Genomic DNA, 20849 nt, shown 5'->3' with positions numbered 1-20849 from the left:
TAATTATTATCAGCCCAGACATTAAGAAGACAATGATTTTGTTGCTACTGTTGTTCAGTTGCTAAGTTGTGTCTGACTCTTTGTGAGCCCATAGACTGCAGCATGCAGAAGACAATGATACATCCCTTAAAAAATACATACACCCTCAAATATACACATGTAACAGTATGATGCTACACAGAACAGGGTGGGTAACATTTTTTTGAGAGAATTATTAGTCGATTGACCAATGACTGTTTACAAAGATGACATGGGTCAAAGGGCCACTCCTCAAAGTGGCTTGTCCTATCTCAACTGCTTGTTCAGGGAAGTACCAGGGGCCACTGGGCTGGGTAGGCTGGGAAATGCACCCTGGCAGAGTATGTTAGCTCTGGATTCTGGAAGCAATCCTGGTGGAAGTAAGATGGTTCCAGACTTCTGTGAAAATAGCTTACCAGAGCTCTCCTAACTTAATGCACAGGGTACTGAAAGAAACAGTGATTAGAAAACAATGCAATCATGATTGGTAAAAAGAAAAGAAATCTATAAATTGTGAAAAGTAGACATAGGCAGCTAAACTCAACATGTAAGAGGTATGCCATCTTCTGGAAGGTCTCTGACCTCTGCCTGCTCCTCTTACCTCACATCTGTATCCACCAATGAAGTCCCGGCAGGTGGCGCCGTGCTGGCAGGGATTGGACGAGCACTCATCAAGCTGGTCCTCACAGTAGCTCCCGGTGTAGCCCAGGGGGCACTGGCAGTGATGCGAGTTGCCCGCACTGATGCAGACGCCTGAGTGCTGGCACAAGTGGTCAACGGGCACCCCTGGGAAACCCAAGAAGGAACATCACGGAACAGCACACAACACGTCAGGCTCAGGTGAACTAATCTAAGTTGGCTGACACGTCATATTTTATTCTTGTTAGTTCACAACCCTCAGGATCTGTTTTATGTTAAAAATGAATAAGTGCTGCATATATATGGAATTTATAAAGATGGTACTGATGAACCCAGCTGCAGGGCAGCGATGGAGATGCAGACACAGAACAGGCTCATGGACCCAGAGCCAGGGGGCATTGGGGAAGGACAGGGTGGGACCAATGGAGAGAGAAGCATGGAAACATAAACACTACTATGTGTAAACCAGGTAGCCAGTGGGAATTTGCTGCATGATTCAGGAACTCAAAACGGGGCTTTGTGACAACCTAGAGGGTGGGATGAGGTAGGAGGGGGCAGAGAGGTTCAAGAGGGAGGGGACCTATGTATACTTATGGCTGATTCATGTTGCTGTATGGCAGAAACCAATACAATACTGTAAAACAATTATCCTTCAACTAAAAATAAATATGTTAAAAAAATAAGCCAGTGCTGAAACTGGAACAAGCCGTCCTTCCGTGTCAAATACATTCTTTTTGGAATCTCTAGACTTGCCCCCCGGCCTTCACCTTCCATTTCAGACCCCTTCTCCAGAGGCTTGCCGTTTCATTCCTGTCTGCCCTTCCCTCTCCTCCCACAATAACAGCTCGTGCCCTACAGTGCTGCTCGTTAGTCAGTACTTCCCGGACTGACCCTTGAGCCTCGGGGCAGAGCTCACCTCTGTGGGAGGCTGCCACCTCACAGGAGACGCTGGGCACATCGCAGTAAGCGCCAGCCCACCCAGACGGACACAGACACCGCGACTCTGCTTTATCCTGAATGCAGGTGCCTTTGTTTTTACAGGGAGACCGACTACAGAGGTTCACCAGGGTCTGAAACAGAGGCAGACACATACATCAACATTCAGACACCAGGAAGGAAAAAAAGTTACACTGCACTTTAAGAACTCAAAGGAAAGCACACTAATTAATAAAAAAAAAAAAAAAAAAAAGAGCCCTCACCCAAGTCTTAAACTTAGATTCACTGTCCCCAGATAAGCCGATCATTTTACACAGTCTAATTCTTTTAGCTCTGCTATTCAAAAATTCTTACCAGATAAGTTTAAGAATTCGAGGAACTTAATTGGTTAAGTTATTCCCTACATCACACTTATGTCTAGAAACATGGCCACCCTTTGGGGCTAGAAAAAGAGTTAAAGCTGTCAGATAGGTCTATAGCTTCTATGTGCTACTCCTGAGTGAGAAATCACATGGGCTTGATCAAATCTGTCTGTGGTGAATATGAATTCAGGATTTAAAGGCTTAAAGCCTATTAATAAACCTAAAAACTGTCAAAAAGCTTACTTTTTTTACTGTTAGTAAAAAATAAAAAATAAAAACTTTTTTATTGAAGTATAATTGATTTATAATGCTGTGCTAATCTCTATTGTACAGCAAAGTTACTCAGTTATACACATACATTCTTTTTTTAATAATCTTCTCTTTTATGGCTTATCAGAGGATACTGACTATAGTTGCCTGTGCCACACAGCAGGACCCTGTTGTGTATCCGCCCCTGTATGTTGACAGTACTACTAGTAGCACTATTCACAACAGCTGAGACATAGAAATAACCTAAGGGAGAAGGCAATGGCACCCCACTCCAGTACTCTTGCCTGTAAAATCCCATGGACAGAGGAGCCTGGTAGGCTGCAGTCCATGGGGTCGCCAAGTTGGACATGACTGAGTGACTTCACTTTCACTTTTCACTTTCATGCATTGGAGAAGGAAATGGCAACCCACATCAGTGTTCTTGCCTGGAGAATCCCAGGGACGGTGGAGCCTGGCGGGCTGCCGTCTCTGGGGTCTCACAGAGTCGGACACGACTCAAGTGACTTAGCAGCAGCAGAAATAACCATAAATGTCCATTGACAGATGAATTAAGAAAATGTGGTACATACATAAAATGGACTCCTACTAGAATGAAAGAATGCCATTTGCAGCAATGTGGGTTGAACTAGAAATTATCATACTAAGTAAAGTCAAGTCAGAAAGAGAAAAACCATGCTATCACATGTGTGGAATCTAAAATATGGCACAAAAGAACCTAGCCACAAAACAAAGAACTTATTTTGATGGGAGAAACTCAGGCTTCTGAAAAGCAAGAGGCAAAGGGTGCAAGTGGACTAGCACCTTCTCCAAAACTCACATGTGGTGGCCTGGCTCCTGGGGAGAGGAAGGCCATACTCACAACACTGACCATTTGTGAAGGAAGGGGAAGGGCAGAGGGCCATCATTCTGTAAGAACAGCAGAAGCCCCATGAAGAAGAGCCTCCCGATCCAGAGAATCAGCAATAAGCTGTTTAATATGCAGAGGTGCTTATCTGCATGTCCAATACAGCCAAAGTGTATTGAAGTGTACTCTGAAAGGCTAGTTACATTTGGGCATTTATTTATAAATTCTCTGGATTGCTGGTATGACATTCTATCATTCCACCATTGTTTGAGAGGTAAAACTGCATAAAATTAAACACAATGCTGTTTCATGTGAAACCTTAAAAAAGTTACTTTGACCCTCTCGGGCTCAATGTATTCTTTCATAAAATGAAAGGCTAGACTAGTAGGCTCTGAGGGGCCCTTCCATCCTAAGAGTCTATGAAAATGAATATTAAATATTTGAATTTGAAAGACATGTGAATAGTTTGGTTTTGAGACTGTTAACATTGTAGGGCATAATTATCATTATCCCCTTAGATGTTGTATCTGAATTTTAAAAACTGTGTTTTGATTGTTCTTTATTTCCCTTTTTGTCTTCCTAAATGATATCAATGTGCTTATTTCCCATATGCATTTTCTGCAGCTCTAGGTTAGCCTTCTGTAACAATTTTATGTGTGTTAACCCACATAATCTTGCCAGTATCACCATTTTGGAATCTACCAGGTTAAGAAGTTGGTAGTTCTTAGAAATTATCTAAGAACTTAGATTAACTTAGTTATCTTAAAAGTATAATTAAGAAGCTGTCCAGATTTATTTTGGGTACATTCCTAAGACCCCGAATTTTCTCTTTTAGGTGGGGCTTATTTTGCTTAGGAAAGAACAGGTGTAACATTCAACCATTCTGCAGGAGCTGAATTAATGGGATGAAATCTAACTACCTGACAGTTTTTTCCAGTGTAGCCCAATGGGCAGATGCAGCGGTAGGTACCCAGGCCATCAACACATACTCCTTCATTCAGGCATGGATGAGAGTTGCATTCATTGATCTCATGGAGGCAGAAGGAACCGGTGAAGCCCACAGGGCACAAGCAAGAGAAGGAGTTAATCCCATCAATACACGTGCCACCATTGAAACAGGAGCTGAGAAGCACACAGGAAGAACAACATCAGCTAGATAATCTGGATCCTCTGACCTGCTATTTTAAAAGTAAGGTTCCCCACATCTAAGATATTACAGAAGGAAACACTCTTGAGCACCCCAAACTCCTATATCCAGTAAACTTTACCTTTTTCCAAACTAGAATGGGCACCAATCAGCATGAGTCTCAGCTTCCTTTCCACAACCAAAAAGATCTGAGGAGTATTTAAAAGTCTGAGCTTATTAGAGACTCCAAGAGAAATTGAAGGCTTCCAGGTTTTACCCAGACCTTCTGTAGCTCTCCATGTATCACATTTCATTTTATCTCTAAGTCAATTTATAAGGAACTTATTAAATAAATAGCTCTTGATTCTATATTTCTTTATGGAAGAGAAACAGAACAAACTTGTTGATAATAAAAAAAGAATCAAACCTCCCAGAAATTACTTAAAGAGGGATGACAAATCTGTAAAGAAGTAGGATTTTTTTGTCAACTGAAATTAACGAGACCAAAAGGAGATGAAATAGAACTATAGCACTTTCTGTTGCCTATGTAAGAAATAAATGATGATTCATCTCACTAAGTTTTTCAACCTCTGCCTTGAACTTGTAACTAGATGTCTACAAGGAATGATAAACCAGAAAACAGGAGATGATTGTGCGGTGGGATCCAAGGAGATGCCTTACGCGGCCCCTCAATCCCAGTAGAGTGCTCTGCAGGCTCCGCCCCCTCCCTTTCCCATAAGGCACTGCGGCCCGAGGACGCCGGCTGCTCACCTCTCGGTGCACTCGTCGATGTCGTCCTCACAGTGGACTCCGCCAAAGCCCGCCGGGCACTTGCAGGTGTAACTGTTGACGTAGTCAGAGCAGGTCCCTCCGTTCTTACAGGGCTCACTCAGACACTCATTCATGTCTGTCTGACACTTATCCCCAGTGAAGCCCGGAAGGCACAGGCAGGAGAACGTATTCACTCCATCTACACAGGAACCTCCATTCTGGCAGGGATCTAGGCCACGGCACACGAGAATCAGAACTCTGAACAGCAGCATCCATTTAACCTTAGACTCGTAAAGCTGAGTACCCTGAACTGAGCCACACTAACAGTAACAATTCTGACATTTCTTTACATCTATTTTGCCCTGACTCCTCCATTTACGAAAATGAATGTAGTAACACTTGCCTGAGATTCTTAATAAGAATCTGTTTAATAGCTGGGAAGAACTTTACCTGCAACACTCACTGCTTTGCAAAATTAATACTCATAAAACTAGGGATGGGATAGATATCAATTAGTCCCCTTGTGCTGACCAACCTTTTCTTTCCCCTCCATTCCTTTCTTCCCTTTCTTGTTTTTGTTTGTTGTTTTTTAGATTTACATACAACTAGGAAACGAGCATTTTAAAATTTTAAACATCACATAGTTTGATCTTAGGGAACAATTTATAGCCATAGCAGTTAATCAAGAAATTCTGAGCTATTATCATAGCACAGTCCTCTGCAACACAGATGGTGCGCACTCGAATCAGAACAAGGAAAGTAAGATGTGACTCCTGGTCTTAAGGAACTTGAAATATAATTACAAGACAGGTCATAAACATAAAGAGAAAACAAAATACCAGATGTAATGCAGTCCTTATTTTATAAGAGAGATATTTATACCTTAGTCATCTATTAGGCTAATTTCATTCTAAGGCTCATTTGCAGTCTCTACTGGAACAACTCTACAAGTCATATATCCCTGTTACACATAACAGTACACAGCTACTGTAATTTCCATAGCACCTTTCAAGCAACTCACAGTAATTTACTGAATAATTTTAAACTAGTTGCAAATACTGTTAGTCCTACTTCAAATAGGAAAAAATGTTCAAATAGTAGAAATTTGACTGATATACTAATTAATGTGGGAAAAGAATTCAAATAGTGTGATCCCACTCCCTTAAATTTCTCCATCAGTTGTACCTTGGCCATATTATTTTCACCATTAGTCATATAATGTTGGAATTATTTGTCTATCCATCTTTATTTCCTAAGAGACTATCAGTTTCATAAAGGTAAGGTTTTAATTATACTAGTACTGTCAGCCCCTAGTATAGTGCCATCCATATGATAATCTGAAATGATATATGCTGCAAATTAAGATGCCATTATTCTGGATGCACTATGATAAACTCGTTTGAATTTAATGATTTAATCACCACACAAGTAACTGAATACAAGCGGCCCCCCATATTCATGTGTTCCACAATCATGGATTCAACCAACCAAGAACAGAAAAAAAAATTTTTTTTTAAATCCCAGCAAGTTCCAAAAGGCTAAACTTGATTTTGCCATGTACCAGCAAATATTTACATAGCACTTACATTGCATTAGGTATTACAAGTAATTAAGAAATGATTTAAAGTATACAAGAGGATGTGCATAGGTTATATGCAAATACCATACCGTTTTATATGAGGGACTTGAGCATCTTCAGAGGTTAGTATCCACGGGGGGTCCTAGAACCAGTACCCTCATATACTGAGAGATGACTGTACTGATAAGTACATCACATTCATATGTTGAAACTACTGAAGCTGGGTAAAAAACCACTAGAAAGGAGTAGGCAGAACAATCCCTGTAGTGTACACTAGGCTGAGCACAGTTCACGTTCATACCAGTCAGAGTGAAAAGATTCCCCTAAGATGTACAGGGCCAAGTAGAGCTCTCAGAGAAAAATAAAATTGTAAAAAAATTCACACAAATCTACAGTAACAGAGGTAGATCCCTAATTGCCTGAGACAGGAAAGTAGAAAGGAGGGTTAAGTTAAAAGAGATGAAATACATTCAGGGGGATGAATGTGATCAGTATCTTAAATACTGGTTTTGGTTGTTGTATGTCAAAACTTACTGGACTGGTTCATTTAAATACTAGCAGTGTGTTGTATACTTAATTATACTTCAAGAGATCTGCTTTTTATTAGAAGCTTTCATAGCATTGTCCCCACTTTGTACAAAAATCAGTAAGGCAATGGTTAAAAGTGACTCCCGTGTATTAACTCCCAAAGCCACTAGCTTCAAAATGAAGATTTTTAAAATACGAAGATTAAAGACAGGTGATAAACTGTTGGATGGCCAGCCTCGGCACCGAGAGGCACGTGCCCCCACCAAGCCCTCCTCTGCTCTCCCCCAGGGGCTCAGGAGCAGGCTGGCGTACTCACTGGCAAGGCAGTCATCAATGTCCTCCTCACAGTCCATGCCACTGAAGCCTGGCGGACATTCACACATGTAGCTGCCCTGGGTGTTATGGCAGAGACCGTGGTTCATGCAGGGCTTGGAAACACACTCATCAATGTCGATGGTACACCGCTGACCTGGAAACAAAGGGGCAATGAATGGTCCAGTCCTTGGAAGTCGATTCCCACACAGAAATTTATGTGGGGGCTGGGCTTTAGCTGGGGTGGGTGGGGCTGCTGCAAGGATATTCTGTCTGGTCTCCCGCTTTGGGAAGTCCCTTCAGGTTTCTGTGCCCCGAGCAAGTTGCCGTCCAGATGCTAAAATTCTAAAGAGAACATCAAAGCTTCAGACTCTGGTTGGAGTCTTCCAGCCACTAGGGGGCGGCAAAGACATGTAAAATGGAAAGTCGAAGACATTCCAGTTAGCAGCTTCAACTTTTATACAAGGTCTGTGTTCTTGACAAAAAAAGGGCAAGCTTCAAAAGATAGATCCTCCATGTCATCAAATAACCAGATCACTCTGTTAAATGCTCTTGGTTTCTACATTCCGACACTGTTACCTTGCCAGCCAGGAGCACACAGGCAGGTGTAACTCTCAAAATTTGGTGCCTCTTTGCAAATACCAGCATTCTCACAAGGGTTTGGGGAACAGGGAGCCAATACGGTCTGACAGTTCTTGCCTGTAAATCAAATGACAGAGTTTATTATAGAGAAAAAGTCCAAGGAACTGAGGTTTCCCCAAATTCTACACCAAAGGATACTTTCTGAATTCAGATCTAATGTAATGAATAAGTTTCAGGATCTGAGAGACCTATGGACCTTTGTGTCTTGGATCTGATGTGATAACACACCGTGTGATCTCAGGCAAGTTACATTCTCTGAGCTTCCATATAAATAAGATGGGAATTGGGGTGCTATGTAACTCATAGAGGCTTTTTGTGGATTAAATGACAAAATGTTTACAAAGTCCTTACTAGCATAGGGCCCAGCATATGGAGTAAGTACTCAACAACTGCTGGCCTACTGTCATCTTCATGTTGTTATCACAAGTGGTTATGTGGATTTAGAAACTGACATCAATCCGGTGTGAGAGTTTTTGCATCTTCGTAGCTAAGATTCAGCTACTCAGAAGCTTAGCCACATAGATCCATCTTGCAGAGAAGTAACAACACAGCCTCCTACTCTTAAAACCTCTGTAGGCCTGTTCCAGAAGGCAATGGGGTTGATCAAAGGGCCATCAGAGGTGGAAACCAGTGAAGTGATACTGTCTAGTAACATGTCTCCTTATTTCAACATCAAAACATGACATTAATAGTTGCCCACCAACATTTCCTACCTGAGTATACTGAATATAAGATTCCAGGAAAAAATTAAAAGAATACTTTTATTAAAAGGGAGATGGGCTTTTTCCAAGATGGTGGAGGAGTAGAAGGACATGGAGTTTCTCTCTCCCCACAAATGTATCAAGGAGACATCTACACGTGAAGGAGTTACCACAGAGCACCTGCCGGACACTAGCAGAGGACCTTGGGCACCTAAAAGGACAAGAGAGACCCCCACGTGATGGGTAGGGTGAAAGGGAGAAGGCAAAGGCAGAGGAGAGGAAGCAGGATGACACCTGCACCCTCATGAGGAGCCGAAGACATGAAGAGGCCCCTGCATCTGGGGAGGGCCTCTTACCAGCAGAGAGATGAGCTGGAGCAGAGGAGAGCCTTGGGGGTTCAGAGGGTAGTCCAGTAACTGGTCTGTCACAGACAGGACAGAGTGAGACCTGCACAGATGGTCCGGGCCATGGCCCTGCACGCCCCAGCCTGAGACAGGTGTTTGCCAGTGCGCATGGATGCTGGGTGCTGGAACGTGGGGTTTGGAGAGTAGACCCAGGGAGGGGCCTGCTGTTGGCTTGTTAGGGAAATTAAATGGAAAGAGTCTTGTCTTGTTCGGGCTTGAGAGACAAAGAAAGCAGAGCAAGCCTCTGACCTTGCTTCTGACCTGCCTGGACACTGCCTTGCCTACCTTTCTGTGGTGAGTGCAAGTTGCATGGCATCATAGATGAGAAGGGGGCAGATCCTGGAATTGTTGAGCCCCTGGAGGAGGTCTGGCCAACCATACCATGGGCTTAATAACATTCCAAGATTTGTAAGACAAAACAAATGGCACCGTAAAAAAAAAAAAAAGATTAAACCAGAGCTGCAATCTACTTTCAGACTGATGACAATATCAGTTTGTGGCCTGGAATTAAAAGCAGGAACCCCCAACCCACAATTCTGAAGTCTCACCCATGGAGCAGATGCACTACCCGGGACCTTTTCCCAATTGGGGCTCCAGACTGCTGTCACACAGGACTTCCCAGCACTGTTTGAGTCTGGATATTAGTCAAAACCAAATTTGGTGATATATGGACTGTTACTTTTCTTTACTGTTCTATTTTTCTTTTTTTTTAATGATTGTTTATTGTAAGATAGGTAATTCTCTACTAGATATTGAAATTATTTATTTGTGTATAATGAGTCATTTCTTTTGTTAACAAATATTTTGAACCTAAGGCTATGGTTTTTCCAGTGGTCATGTATGGATGTGAGAGTTGGACTGTGAGGAAAACTGAGTGCCGAAAAATTGATGCTTTTGAACTGTGGTGTTGGAGAAGACTCTTGAGAGTCCCTTGGACTGCAAGGAGATCCAACCAGTCCATCCTAAAGCAGATCAGTCCTGGGTGTTCATTGGAAGGACTGATGCTGAAGCTGAAACTCCAATGATTTGGCCACCTCATGCAAAGAGTTGACTCATTGGAAAAGACCCTGATGCTGGGAGGGATTGCGGGCAGGAGGAGAAGGGGACGACAGAGGATGAGATGGCTGGATGGCATCACCGACTTGATGGGCATGAGTTTGAGTAAACTCCGGGAGTTGGTGATGGACAGAGAGGCCTGGTGTGCTGCGATTCATGGGGTCGCAAAGAGTCAGACACGACTGAGCGACTGAACTGAACTGAACTGAAGGTGAAATTTAAACTTTTGGCAAAACACGGCTGTGAGGAGACAGCCTGAGAGGATGGGGTTGCAGAGCTCTGCAGCTGAGAATGCTCGTGGAGGAAGCCTGGACGACCACAGAAATGAAGCACCACTGTTGAGTAATGCACAAGGGGTGGGGTTGCCATTGTAGGCTGTCTCCTCATATACCAACCCCTGCCTCCAGAGCACTAGGAGGGCTCCTACCGGAGCTGGCTTGCACATCCCTGTCACTGCTTCCTCTGTTCCCCCTCCTCAAAATGTGTGACCAGCTCACCCCTATTGCCACCTGAAGGGTACCCATATTCCAATCCCTACCCCAGCACCCTCCTCCCTGGGCAGCGTGCAAAGAATACTGTACTTTGTGAGCCCACACAACAGGCAAGAAGGGACAAAACAGAGCACATTCACAGGTGAACAGCCCCAGAGAAAGAATACGCAGTAGCTGCTCTCCAGTGGAAATGCTCCAACCCTCACACCACAAATCAAAAACACAGCTAAGAAACAGATCTAGGGGCTTCTACCCCCACAAACAGAGAGCAGATCCTATCTCTAACAGGACAGTGACAACCACAGAGCAAGGGGTGGCCTTGCTCGATACCCAGCGCAGGCTCTAGTCACAACATCAGTCAAACTCCCTTTCAAGGGGAATCCACAAGCTTCTGGACCAACTTCATCCAATGGGGGGCAGATGCCAGAAACAAGAGGAATTATGATCCTGCTACCTGCAGAAAAGAGACCACAAACACAGTAAGTCTGACAAAATAAAAAGACAAAGAAACATCCAACAGATGGAAGAGCAAAATAAAAATCTAAAAGAACAACTAAATAGATAGGCAATCTAATCAGAGCAGAAAAAGAAGTAAAAGGAATCCAGATAGGAAAAGAAGAAGTGAAACTCTCGCTGTTTGCAGATGACATGATCCTCTACATAGAAAACCCTAAAGACTCTACCAGAAAATTACTAGAGCCAATCAACGAATATAGTAAAGTTACAGGATATAAAATTAACACACAGAAATCCCTTGCATTCCTATACACTAACAATGAGAAAACAGAAAGAGAAATTAAGGAAACAATACCATTCACCATTGCAACAAAAAGAATAAAATACTTAGGAGTATGTCTACCTAAAGAAACAAAAGACCTATACATAGAAAACTATAAAACACTGATGAAAGAAATCAAAGAGGACACAAACAGATGGAGAAACATACCGTGTTCATGGATTGGAAGAATCGATATTGTCAAAATGGCTATACTACCCAAAGCAATCTATAGATTCAATGCAATCCCTATCAAGCTACCAACGGTATTTTTCACGGAACTAGAGCAAATAATTTCACAATTTGTATGGAAATACAAAAAACCTCGTATAGCCAAAGTAATCTTGAGAAAGAAGAATGGAACTGGGGGAATCAACCTGCCTGACTTCAGACTCTACTACAAAGCCACAGTCATCAAGACAGTATGGTACTGGCACAAGGACAGAAATATAGATCAATGGAACAGAATAGACAGCCCAGAGATAAATCCACGAACCTACGGACACCTTATCTTTGACAAAGGAGGCAAGGATATACAATGGAAAAAAGACAACCTCTTTAACAAGTGGTACTGGGAAAACTGGTCAACCACTTGTAAAAGAATGAAACTAGAACACTTTCTAACACCATACACAAAAATAAACTCAAAATGGATTAAATATCTAAATGTAAGATCAGAAACTGTAAAACTCCTAGAGGAGAACATAGGCAAAACACTCTCCGACATGAATCACAGCAGGATCCTCTATGACCCACCTCCCCCAGAATATTGGAAATAAAAGCAAAAATAAACAAATGGGACCTAATTAAACCTAAAAGCTTTTGCACAACAAAGGAAACTATAAGCAAGGTGAAAAGACAGCCCTCAGATTGGGAGAAAATAATAGCAAATGAAGCAACAAAGGATTAATCTCAAAAATATACAAGCAACTCCTGCAGCTCAACTCCAGAAAAATAAATGACCCAATCAAAAAATGGGCCAAAGAACTAAACAGGCATTTCTCCAAAGAAGACATACAGATGGCTAACAAACACATGAAAAGATGCTTAACATCACTCATTATCAGAGAAATGCAAATCAAAACCACAATGAGGTACCATTACACGCCAGTCAGGATGGCTGCTATCCAAAAGTCTACAAGCAATAAATGCTGGAGAGGGTGTGGAGAAAAGGGAACCCTCTTACACTGTTGGTGGGAATGCAAACTAGTACAGCCGCTATGGAAAACAGTGTGGAGATTTCTTAAAAAACTGGAAATAGAACTGCCATATGACCCAGCAATCCCACTTCTGGGCATACACACTGAGGAAACCAGATCTGAAAGAGACACGTGCACCCCAATGTTCATCGCAGCACTGTTTATAATAGCCAGGACATGGAAGCAACCTAGATGTCCATCAGCAGATGAATGGATAAGGAAGCTGTGGTACATATACACCATGGAATATTACTCGGCCATTAAAAAGAATTCATTTGAATCAGTTCTAATGAGATGGATGAAACTGGAGCCCATTATACAGAGTGAAGTAACCCAGAAAGATAAAGAACATTACAGCATACTAACACATATATATGGAATTTAGAAAGATGGTAATGATAACCCTATATGCAAAACAGAAAAAGAGACACAGATATACAGAACAGACTTTTGGACTCTGTGGGAGAAGGCAAGGGTGGGATGTTTCGAGAGAAAAACATGTATATTATCTATAGTGAAACAGATCACCAGCCCAGGTGGGGTGCATGAGACGAGTGCTCGGGCCTGGTGCACTGGGAAGACCCAGAGGAATCGCGTGGAGAGGGAGGTGGGAGGAGGGATCGGGATGGGGAATACATGTAACTCCATGGCTGATTCATGTCAATGTATGACGAAACCCACTACAATACTGTAAAGCAATTAGCCTCCAACTAATAAAAATAAATGAAAAAAAAAACTAACAATAAAAATATGTACTGTAAAAATAAATAAATAGATAGATAGATAGATAGGCAATCTACCTGAAAAAGAATCCAGAATAATCATAGTAAAGATGACCCAAGATCTCAGAAAAAGAATGGAGGCACAGATCAAGAAGATACAAGAAATGTTCAACAAAGAGCCAGGAGAACTAATGAACACACAAATACAGATGAATACAAGAACTGAGATGAAAAATACACTAGAAGGAATCAACAACAGAAAAACTGAGGCAGAAGAAGGGATAAGTGACCTGGAAGACAGGATGGTGGAAATCTCTGTGGTGAAACAGAAAAAAGAATGAAAAGAAATGAGGACAGGGACTTTCCTGGCAGCCCAGTGGTTAAGACTCCACACTTCCACTGCAAGGGGCAAAGATTCAATCCCTGCTTGGGAAACTAAGATCCTGCACGCTGCAGGGTGTGGACCAAAAACGTCAATATGAAATACATAAATAAGTAATATTTTTTTTTAAAAAAGAAATGAAGTCAGTCTCAGATACCTCTGGGAAAACATTAAATGCACCAATATTTAAATTACAGGGGTCCAAAAAGAAGAAAAAGAGAAAGAACCTGAGAAAATATTTGAAGAGATTATAGTTGAAATTTTCCCTAAAATGAGAAAGAAAGTGGTCACCCAAGTCCAGGAAGTACAGACAGTTCCATAGAGGATAAACCCAAGGAGAAACATGTCAAGACACACATTAATCAAACTAACAAAAATTAAATACAAACAAAAAGTATTTAAAGCAACAAGGGAAAAACAACAAATAACATATAAGGGAATCCCCATCCCCATAAGCTGATTTTTTTAGCAAAAACTCTGCAGGCCAGAAGGGAGTGGCATGATATATTTAAAGTGACGAAAGGGAAAAACCTACAATCAAGAACATCCAGCAAGGTTCTCATTCCAATTTGACAGAGACTCAAAAGTTTTACAGACAAGCAAAAACTAAGAGAATTCAGCAACACCAAACCAGTTTTACAACAAATACTAAGGGAAATTAATTCTCTAGGCAGGAAACACAAGAGAAGAGAATAAAAGAGGAAAGAAAAAAAAAAAAGGACCTAAAAAAACACCCCTCAAATTAAAAAAAATGGCAATGGGAATATACATATCAAAACTTATGTAAATGGATTAAATGCTTCAGCCAAAAGCCACAGACTGGCTGAATGGCAGCAAAAACAAGACCCACATATATGCTGTCCACAAGAGACCCACTTCAGACCTAAGGACACACACAGAGTAAAAGTAATGGGATGAAGAAAGATATTACATGCAAATGGAAATCAAAAGAAAGCTAGGGTAGCAATCTTATATCAGACAAAACAGACTTTAAATAAAGACTGTTACAAAAGACAAGGAGGGACACTACATAATGATCAAGGGATCAATCCAAAATGATGTAACAATTGCAAATACATAGGCACCCAACATAGGAGCACCTCAGTATACAAAGCAAATGCTAACAGCCACAAAAGCAGAAATCGACAGTAACACAATAATGGTGGGGAACTTTAACATCCATTATGCCAATGGACAGATCATCCAGATAGAAAATTAATAAGTAAATGTAAGCCTTAAATGGCACATTGGACCAGATAGACTTGATTGATATTTATAGGACATTCCATCCAAAAGCAGCAGAACACACTTTCTTCTCAAGTGCACAGGGAACATTCTGCAGGACAGATAGCAACTTAGGTCACAAATCAAACCTCAGTATATTTAAGAAAACAGAAATCATATCCAGCATCTTTTCCAAACACAATACAAAGCAACTAGAGAAAGAAGAACAGATAAAGTAAGTAGAAGCAAAGAAATCATAAAGATCAGACAAAAACCAAATGAAATAGAGACAAAGAAAAGAACAGCAAAGATCAATGAAACTAAAAGCTGGCTCTCTGAGAAGAGAAACAAAATTTATAAACCCTTAGAGTCATCAAGAAAAAAGAGGACTCAAATCAATAAAACAGAGATAAAAAAAGAGAAGTTACAACGAACACCATAGAAATGCAAAGGATCATAAAAGACTACTATAAGAAACTATACACCAATAAAATGAACTACCTAAAACAGAGAGATAAATTCAAAGGTACAAACTTCCAAGAATGAACCCAGGAGAAATAGAAAATGTAAATAGACCAATCACAAGAACTGAAATTGAAACTGATTAAAAATCTTTCAACAAACAAAACTCCAGGACCAGATGGGATTTATCCCAGGAATGCAAGGATTTTTCAACATCTGCAAATCAATATGATACTCCACATCAACAAACTGAAGAATAAAAGCCATAAGATTATCTCAATAGATGCAGAAAAAGCTTCTGACAAAATTCAACATTCCTTTATGACAAAAACTCTCCAGAAAGTGGGCATAACGGGAATCCACCTCAAAATAATAAAAGCCATATACACCAAACCCATAGCAAAAATCATTCTCAATGGTGAAAAACTGAAAGCGTCTCCTCTAAAATCAGGAATAAGACAAGGGTAAGGGTGTCCTCTCACCACTTTTATTCAACATAGTTTTGGAAGTTCTAGCCACAGCAATCAGAGAAGAAAAAAAAGGAACCAAAACTGAAAAAAAGAAGTAAAATTTTCACTGTTTGCAGGTAACATGATATGATACATAAAGAAACCCTAAAGACACTATCAGAAAACTATTATAGCTCATCAGTGAATCTGATAAAGTTACAGGATCCAAAATTAATACACAGAAATATGTATTTCTAGACACTAACAAGAAAGCTCAAAAACATTATCAAGGAAACAATCCCATCTACCATTATATTAGAAAGAATAAAGTACCTAGGAATAAACCTACCTAAGAAGACAAAACACTTGTATGCAGAAAACTATAAATATTGATGAAAGAAATCAAAGATGACACAAACAGACGGAGAGGTATACCATGTTCTTCAATTGGGAAATTAATATTTTACCCAAGGCAATCTACAAATTCAATGCAATCCCTATCAAATTACCCATGGCATTTTTCACAGAACTAGAACAAAAAAATTTTACAATTTGCATAGAAACACAAAACACCACAAATAGCCAAAGCAATTGTTAGAATGAAAAATGGAGCTAGAGGAATCAGGTTCCCTGACTTCAGACTATACGACAAAGCTACAGTTATCAAAACAGTATGGTACTTGCACAAAACCAGAAATATAGATCAATGGAACAGGATAGAAAGTCCAGAAATAAACCCACACACTACTGTCACCAAATCTATGACAAAAGAGGCAAGAATATACAATGGAGAAAAGGCAGTCTCTTCAATACATGGTGCTGAGAAAACTGGACAGCTATATGTAAACAAATGAAATTAGAACACTTCCAGCATTATACATAAAAATAAACCCAACATGGATTAAAGACCTAAGTGTAAGGCCGGATACTATAAAACTCTTAGAGGAAAACATTGGAAGAACACCCTTTGACATAAATCACAGCATTTTTTTGATCCACCTCCTAGAGTAAGGCTTCCCTGATAGCTCAATTGGTAAAGAATCCACCTACAATGCAGGAGACCCTGTTTCAATTCCTGGGCCAGGAAGATCCGCTGGAGAAGGGATAGGTTACCCACTCCAGTATTCTTGGGTTTCCCTTGTGGCTCAGCTGGTAAAGTATCCACCTGCAATGTGGGAGACCTGGGTTCGATCCCTGGGTTGGGAAGATACCCTGAAGAAGGGAAAGGCTACCCACTCCAGTATTCTGGCCTGGAGAATTCCACAGACTGTATAGTCCATGGGGTTGCAAAAAGTCAGACATGACTGAGCAACTTTCACTTTCACTTTCCCAGAGTAATGAAACTGAAAGCAAAAACAAACAGATGGAACCTAATTAAACTTAAAAGCTTTTGCACAGCAAAGAAAACCAGTAAACAAAATGAAAGGACAACCCTCAGAATGGGAAAAAATATTTGCAAATGAAGCAACTGACAAGGGCAAATTTCCAAAATATACAGCTTATGCATCTCAATTAAAATAAAAAAAAAAAAAAAAAACCACTGCAATCAAAAAATGGGCAGAGAATCTGAAGAGACATTTCTCTAAAGAAGACATATAGATGGCTAAAAAAGCACATGGAAAGATGCTCAACATCACTAATTATTAGAGAAATACAAATCAAAACTATAATGAGGCATCACCTCACACCTGTCAGAAAGGCTATCATCAAAAAATCTACAAACAATAAATGCTGGAGAGGGTATGGAGAAATGGAATGCTCCAACGCTGCTGGTGAGAGTGTGAGCTGGTACAGCCACTATCAAGAACAACATGGAGGTTCCTTAAAAAGTAAAAACATAGCTACCATATGATCCAGCAATCTCACTAGTGGGCATATAACCATGGAAAACCATAACTCTAAAAGATACATGTACCCCAGTGTTTACTGCATCAGTATTTGTAATAGCCAAGACGTTGAAGCAATTTAAATGCCTATCAACAGAGGAATGGATAAAAAAGACGTGGTATATATATGCAGTGGAATATTATTCAGCCTTAAAGATGAACAAAATAATGCCATTTGCAGCAACATAGATGGACCTAGAGACTGTCATACAGAGTGAAAGACAAATACCACATGATATCACTTATAGCTGGCATCTAAAAAAAATGTACAAGTAAACTTAGTTACAAAACAGAAACAGTGTTACAGATGTGGAAATCAACTCTATGGTTACCAAGGGGAGGGGAGGGATGAATTAGAGACTGGGATTGATATATACACACTACTGTATATAAAATAGATAACTAATAAGGACCTAGCACAGGGAATTCTATTCAATAATCTGTAATGGTCTATATGGAAAAAGAAACTAAAAAAGAGTTCACTTTGCTGTACACCTCCAACTAACACATTGTAAATCAACTATATTCCAATAAAAACTTATTTTAAAAGGTAGATTAAGTTGTTTTGGAAGTCAAATTACAACTCATGCCTGTCAGAATGGCTACCATCAAAAAGTATACAAATAAAATACGCTGGCAAAGATGTGAAGAAAAGGAAAACCTTGATGCTATTGGTTGGAATGTAAGCTAGTGCAGCCACCACAGAGAACAGTATGGATGTTACTTAAGCTAAAAACAGAACTACAATATGATCCAACAATTGCACTCCTTGGTATACATCTGAAGAAAATGAAAACACTAATTCAAAAAGATACATGCACCTCAATGTTCAAATCAGCATTAGGTTATTTATAATAGCCAAGCTATGGAAGCAACCTAAGTATCCATCAACAAAGGAATGGATAAAGAAGATGTGATTTGTGACTCTCTCTCTCTGTCTCTCTCTCTCACACACACACACACACACACACATACACACAAGAATATTAATCAGCAATAAAAAAGAATGAAATTCTGCTATCTGCATCACGGATGGACTTAGAGGGTATTATGATTAGTGAAACAAATCAGACAGAAAAGACAAATACTGTATGTTATTACTTATCTGTGGAGTCTAAAAAACAAGACAAATGAATATAATAAAATAGAAACAGCCTCACAGGTATAGAGAACAAACCGTGGTTACTAGCGGGAGCGGGAAGGGGGAGGGCCAAGGTAGAGGTGGGGGATTCAGAGACAGAAAGTACCAGGCATAAAATAAATACTCTACATGAATACAGAACAGGGAATACAGCTATTATTTCATAGTAACTTTACATGGAGTATAATACTTGAATCACTATAGTGTACACCTGAAACTAATACAACGTTGCAACAAAATAAATAAGGTCAAGTAACAACTAACTCAATTTAAAATTTTATCCTAAAACTTTGCATTCAAAAAGAAAAAAATATCATCACAAATTTTCATCAATGTCCCTAATCATTTTTCCTTTTCTTAAAAGGTTCTTTTTGATGTGGACAATTTCTTGTGCTGCTGCTAAGTCACTTCCGTTGTGTCCAACTCTTTGCAACTCCATGGACTGTAGCCCACCAGGCTCCTCTGTTCATGGGATTCTCCAGGAAAGAATGCTGGAGTGGGTTGCCTTTCTTCTTCTTTAGGGGATCTTCTCCATGCAGGGATCAAACCCATGTCTCTTATGTCTCCTTTACTGGCAGGCGGGTTCTTTACCACTGGCACCACCTGGGAGGTCCCAGGACCGTTTTTAGAATTAATTAATTTATTTTTGGGTGCTGCATATGGGCCTTGTGGCAAGTAGGGGCTATTCTCTAGTCGCAATGGGTAGTAGGCTTTTCATTGCAGGGCTTCTCCTGTTGGGGAGCATGGGCTCTAGGCGTATGGGCTTTAGAAGTTGTGGCATTCGGGCTTAGCTGCCTCGAGGCATGTGAGATCTTCCCGGACCAAGGATCAAACTCATGTCCCCTGCATTGGCAAATGGATTCTTAACTGCTGGACCACCAGGGAAGTCCAATGTGGACCATTTTTAAAGGCTTTATTGAATTTGTTACAAAATTGCTTTTGTTTTTTGTTTTGGCTTTTTGGCCATGAGGCATGTTGGATCTTAGCTCCCAACCAGGGATCAAGCCTGTTGCCGCTGCACTGGAATATGAAGTTTTAACCACTGGATCACCAGGGAAGTTCCCCTAACAAGTTCTTAATGTGTCTGGTCAGAACAGTGGCTCATAAGGAAAGCCAACATTGCTTAGCTCCCTTCATGCTGGCCAAATTCAATGACACTCAGAACCCTTAGCAACACTCAGCACTGAAATTTTAAACTGTAATATCTAATATAATTTCCCAGAGGTCACATAGAGTAAATTCTTTTAATAAGATCCTAATATGTAGAAAAACCAACAGCCAGCACATAGTCATATATTCTTACTGTGTTGAATAGCAAGAAAGCAAATATTTTCCCAATGAGCTATGTACCTTAGTCACATTCAGATAAGCCTATAATGTGTCAAAGCATAATGACACCTGCTTATATCTCCCTACAACCATCAGTTCTCAGTCTTTATGGTTGTAAATGATATGATCTGCTCAGTTCCAACAAGTGTGATTGCTATTGCTATGGAACGACATTATTTAGACTGTCTGGGGACAGCTATGGATCTCCAATAATTTTGATTTCTTCAATCAGGATGGCTAAATGCAGTTTCTCTGCATGAATGTTTCTTGTAAAGAGGTGACAAAGACAGCAATGTAGTACCAAGTCTTTCAGGTAAAAGAGTCATGCATCTGGCCACTCTAAACAGCCTAGAGTCACTAGCAACAGCTATTATCAACAGGCCAAGACTCCAGGGGAGTAAGAACTCAGCCATGCTCCTGCCTGCATGCAAGGCACTGGAAAAACATGCAAAGCCATTAAAGGGATGACATGAGGCAAGCGAGCCACACAAATACAACCAGTCACAAGACGGCAGTAATGAGGCAGGAGAATACAAAGAAATGTCCAAGCACACTCCTGTAACACCACCTGAAACAAAGTCACCTGATACGAAATGAAGTC

The 20849-nt window shown here is 40.5% G+C and overlaps 1 protein-coding gene across 1 annotated transcript in view; it reads right to left on the bottom strand.

Annotated features, from left to right (window-relative positions):
• The window catches only part of NOTCH2 (notch receptor 2), a 173386-nt gene that overhangs the window by 21535 nt on the left and 131002 nt on the right, over nucleotides 1-20849 (bottom strand). The window contains exons 16-21 of the mRNA XM_061121027.1: nucleotides 7965-8084; nucleotides 7390-7542; nucleotides 4967-5195; nucleotides 3990-4191; nucleotides 1574-1727; nucleotides 620-804 (exon numbers count right to left, since the gene is read on the bottom strand). Coding sequence (XP_060977010.1) covers nucleotides 620-804; nucleotides 1574-1727; nucleotides 3990-4191; nucleotides 4967-5195; nucleotides 7390-7542; nucleotides 7965-8084 — 1043 coding nt within the window. The remainder of the gene's footprint in view (nucleotides 1-619; nucleotides 805-1573; nucleotides 1728-3989; nucleotides 4192-4966; nucleotides 5196-7389; nucleotides 7543-7964; nucleotides 8085-20849) is intronic.

The sequence above is a fragment of the Dama dama genome, chromosome 20, assembly GCF_033118175.1.
Source record: "Dama dama isolate Ldn47 chromosome 20, ASM3311817v1, whole genome shotgun sequence".
NCBI lineage: Eukaryota > Metazoa > Chordata > Mammalia > Artiodactyla > Cervidae > Dama > Dama dama.
Note: the sequence above shows the minus strand (reverse complement) of the source record. Positions and strands in the feature narration are given on the sequence as shown.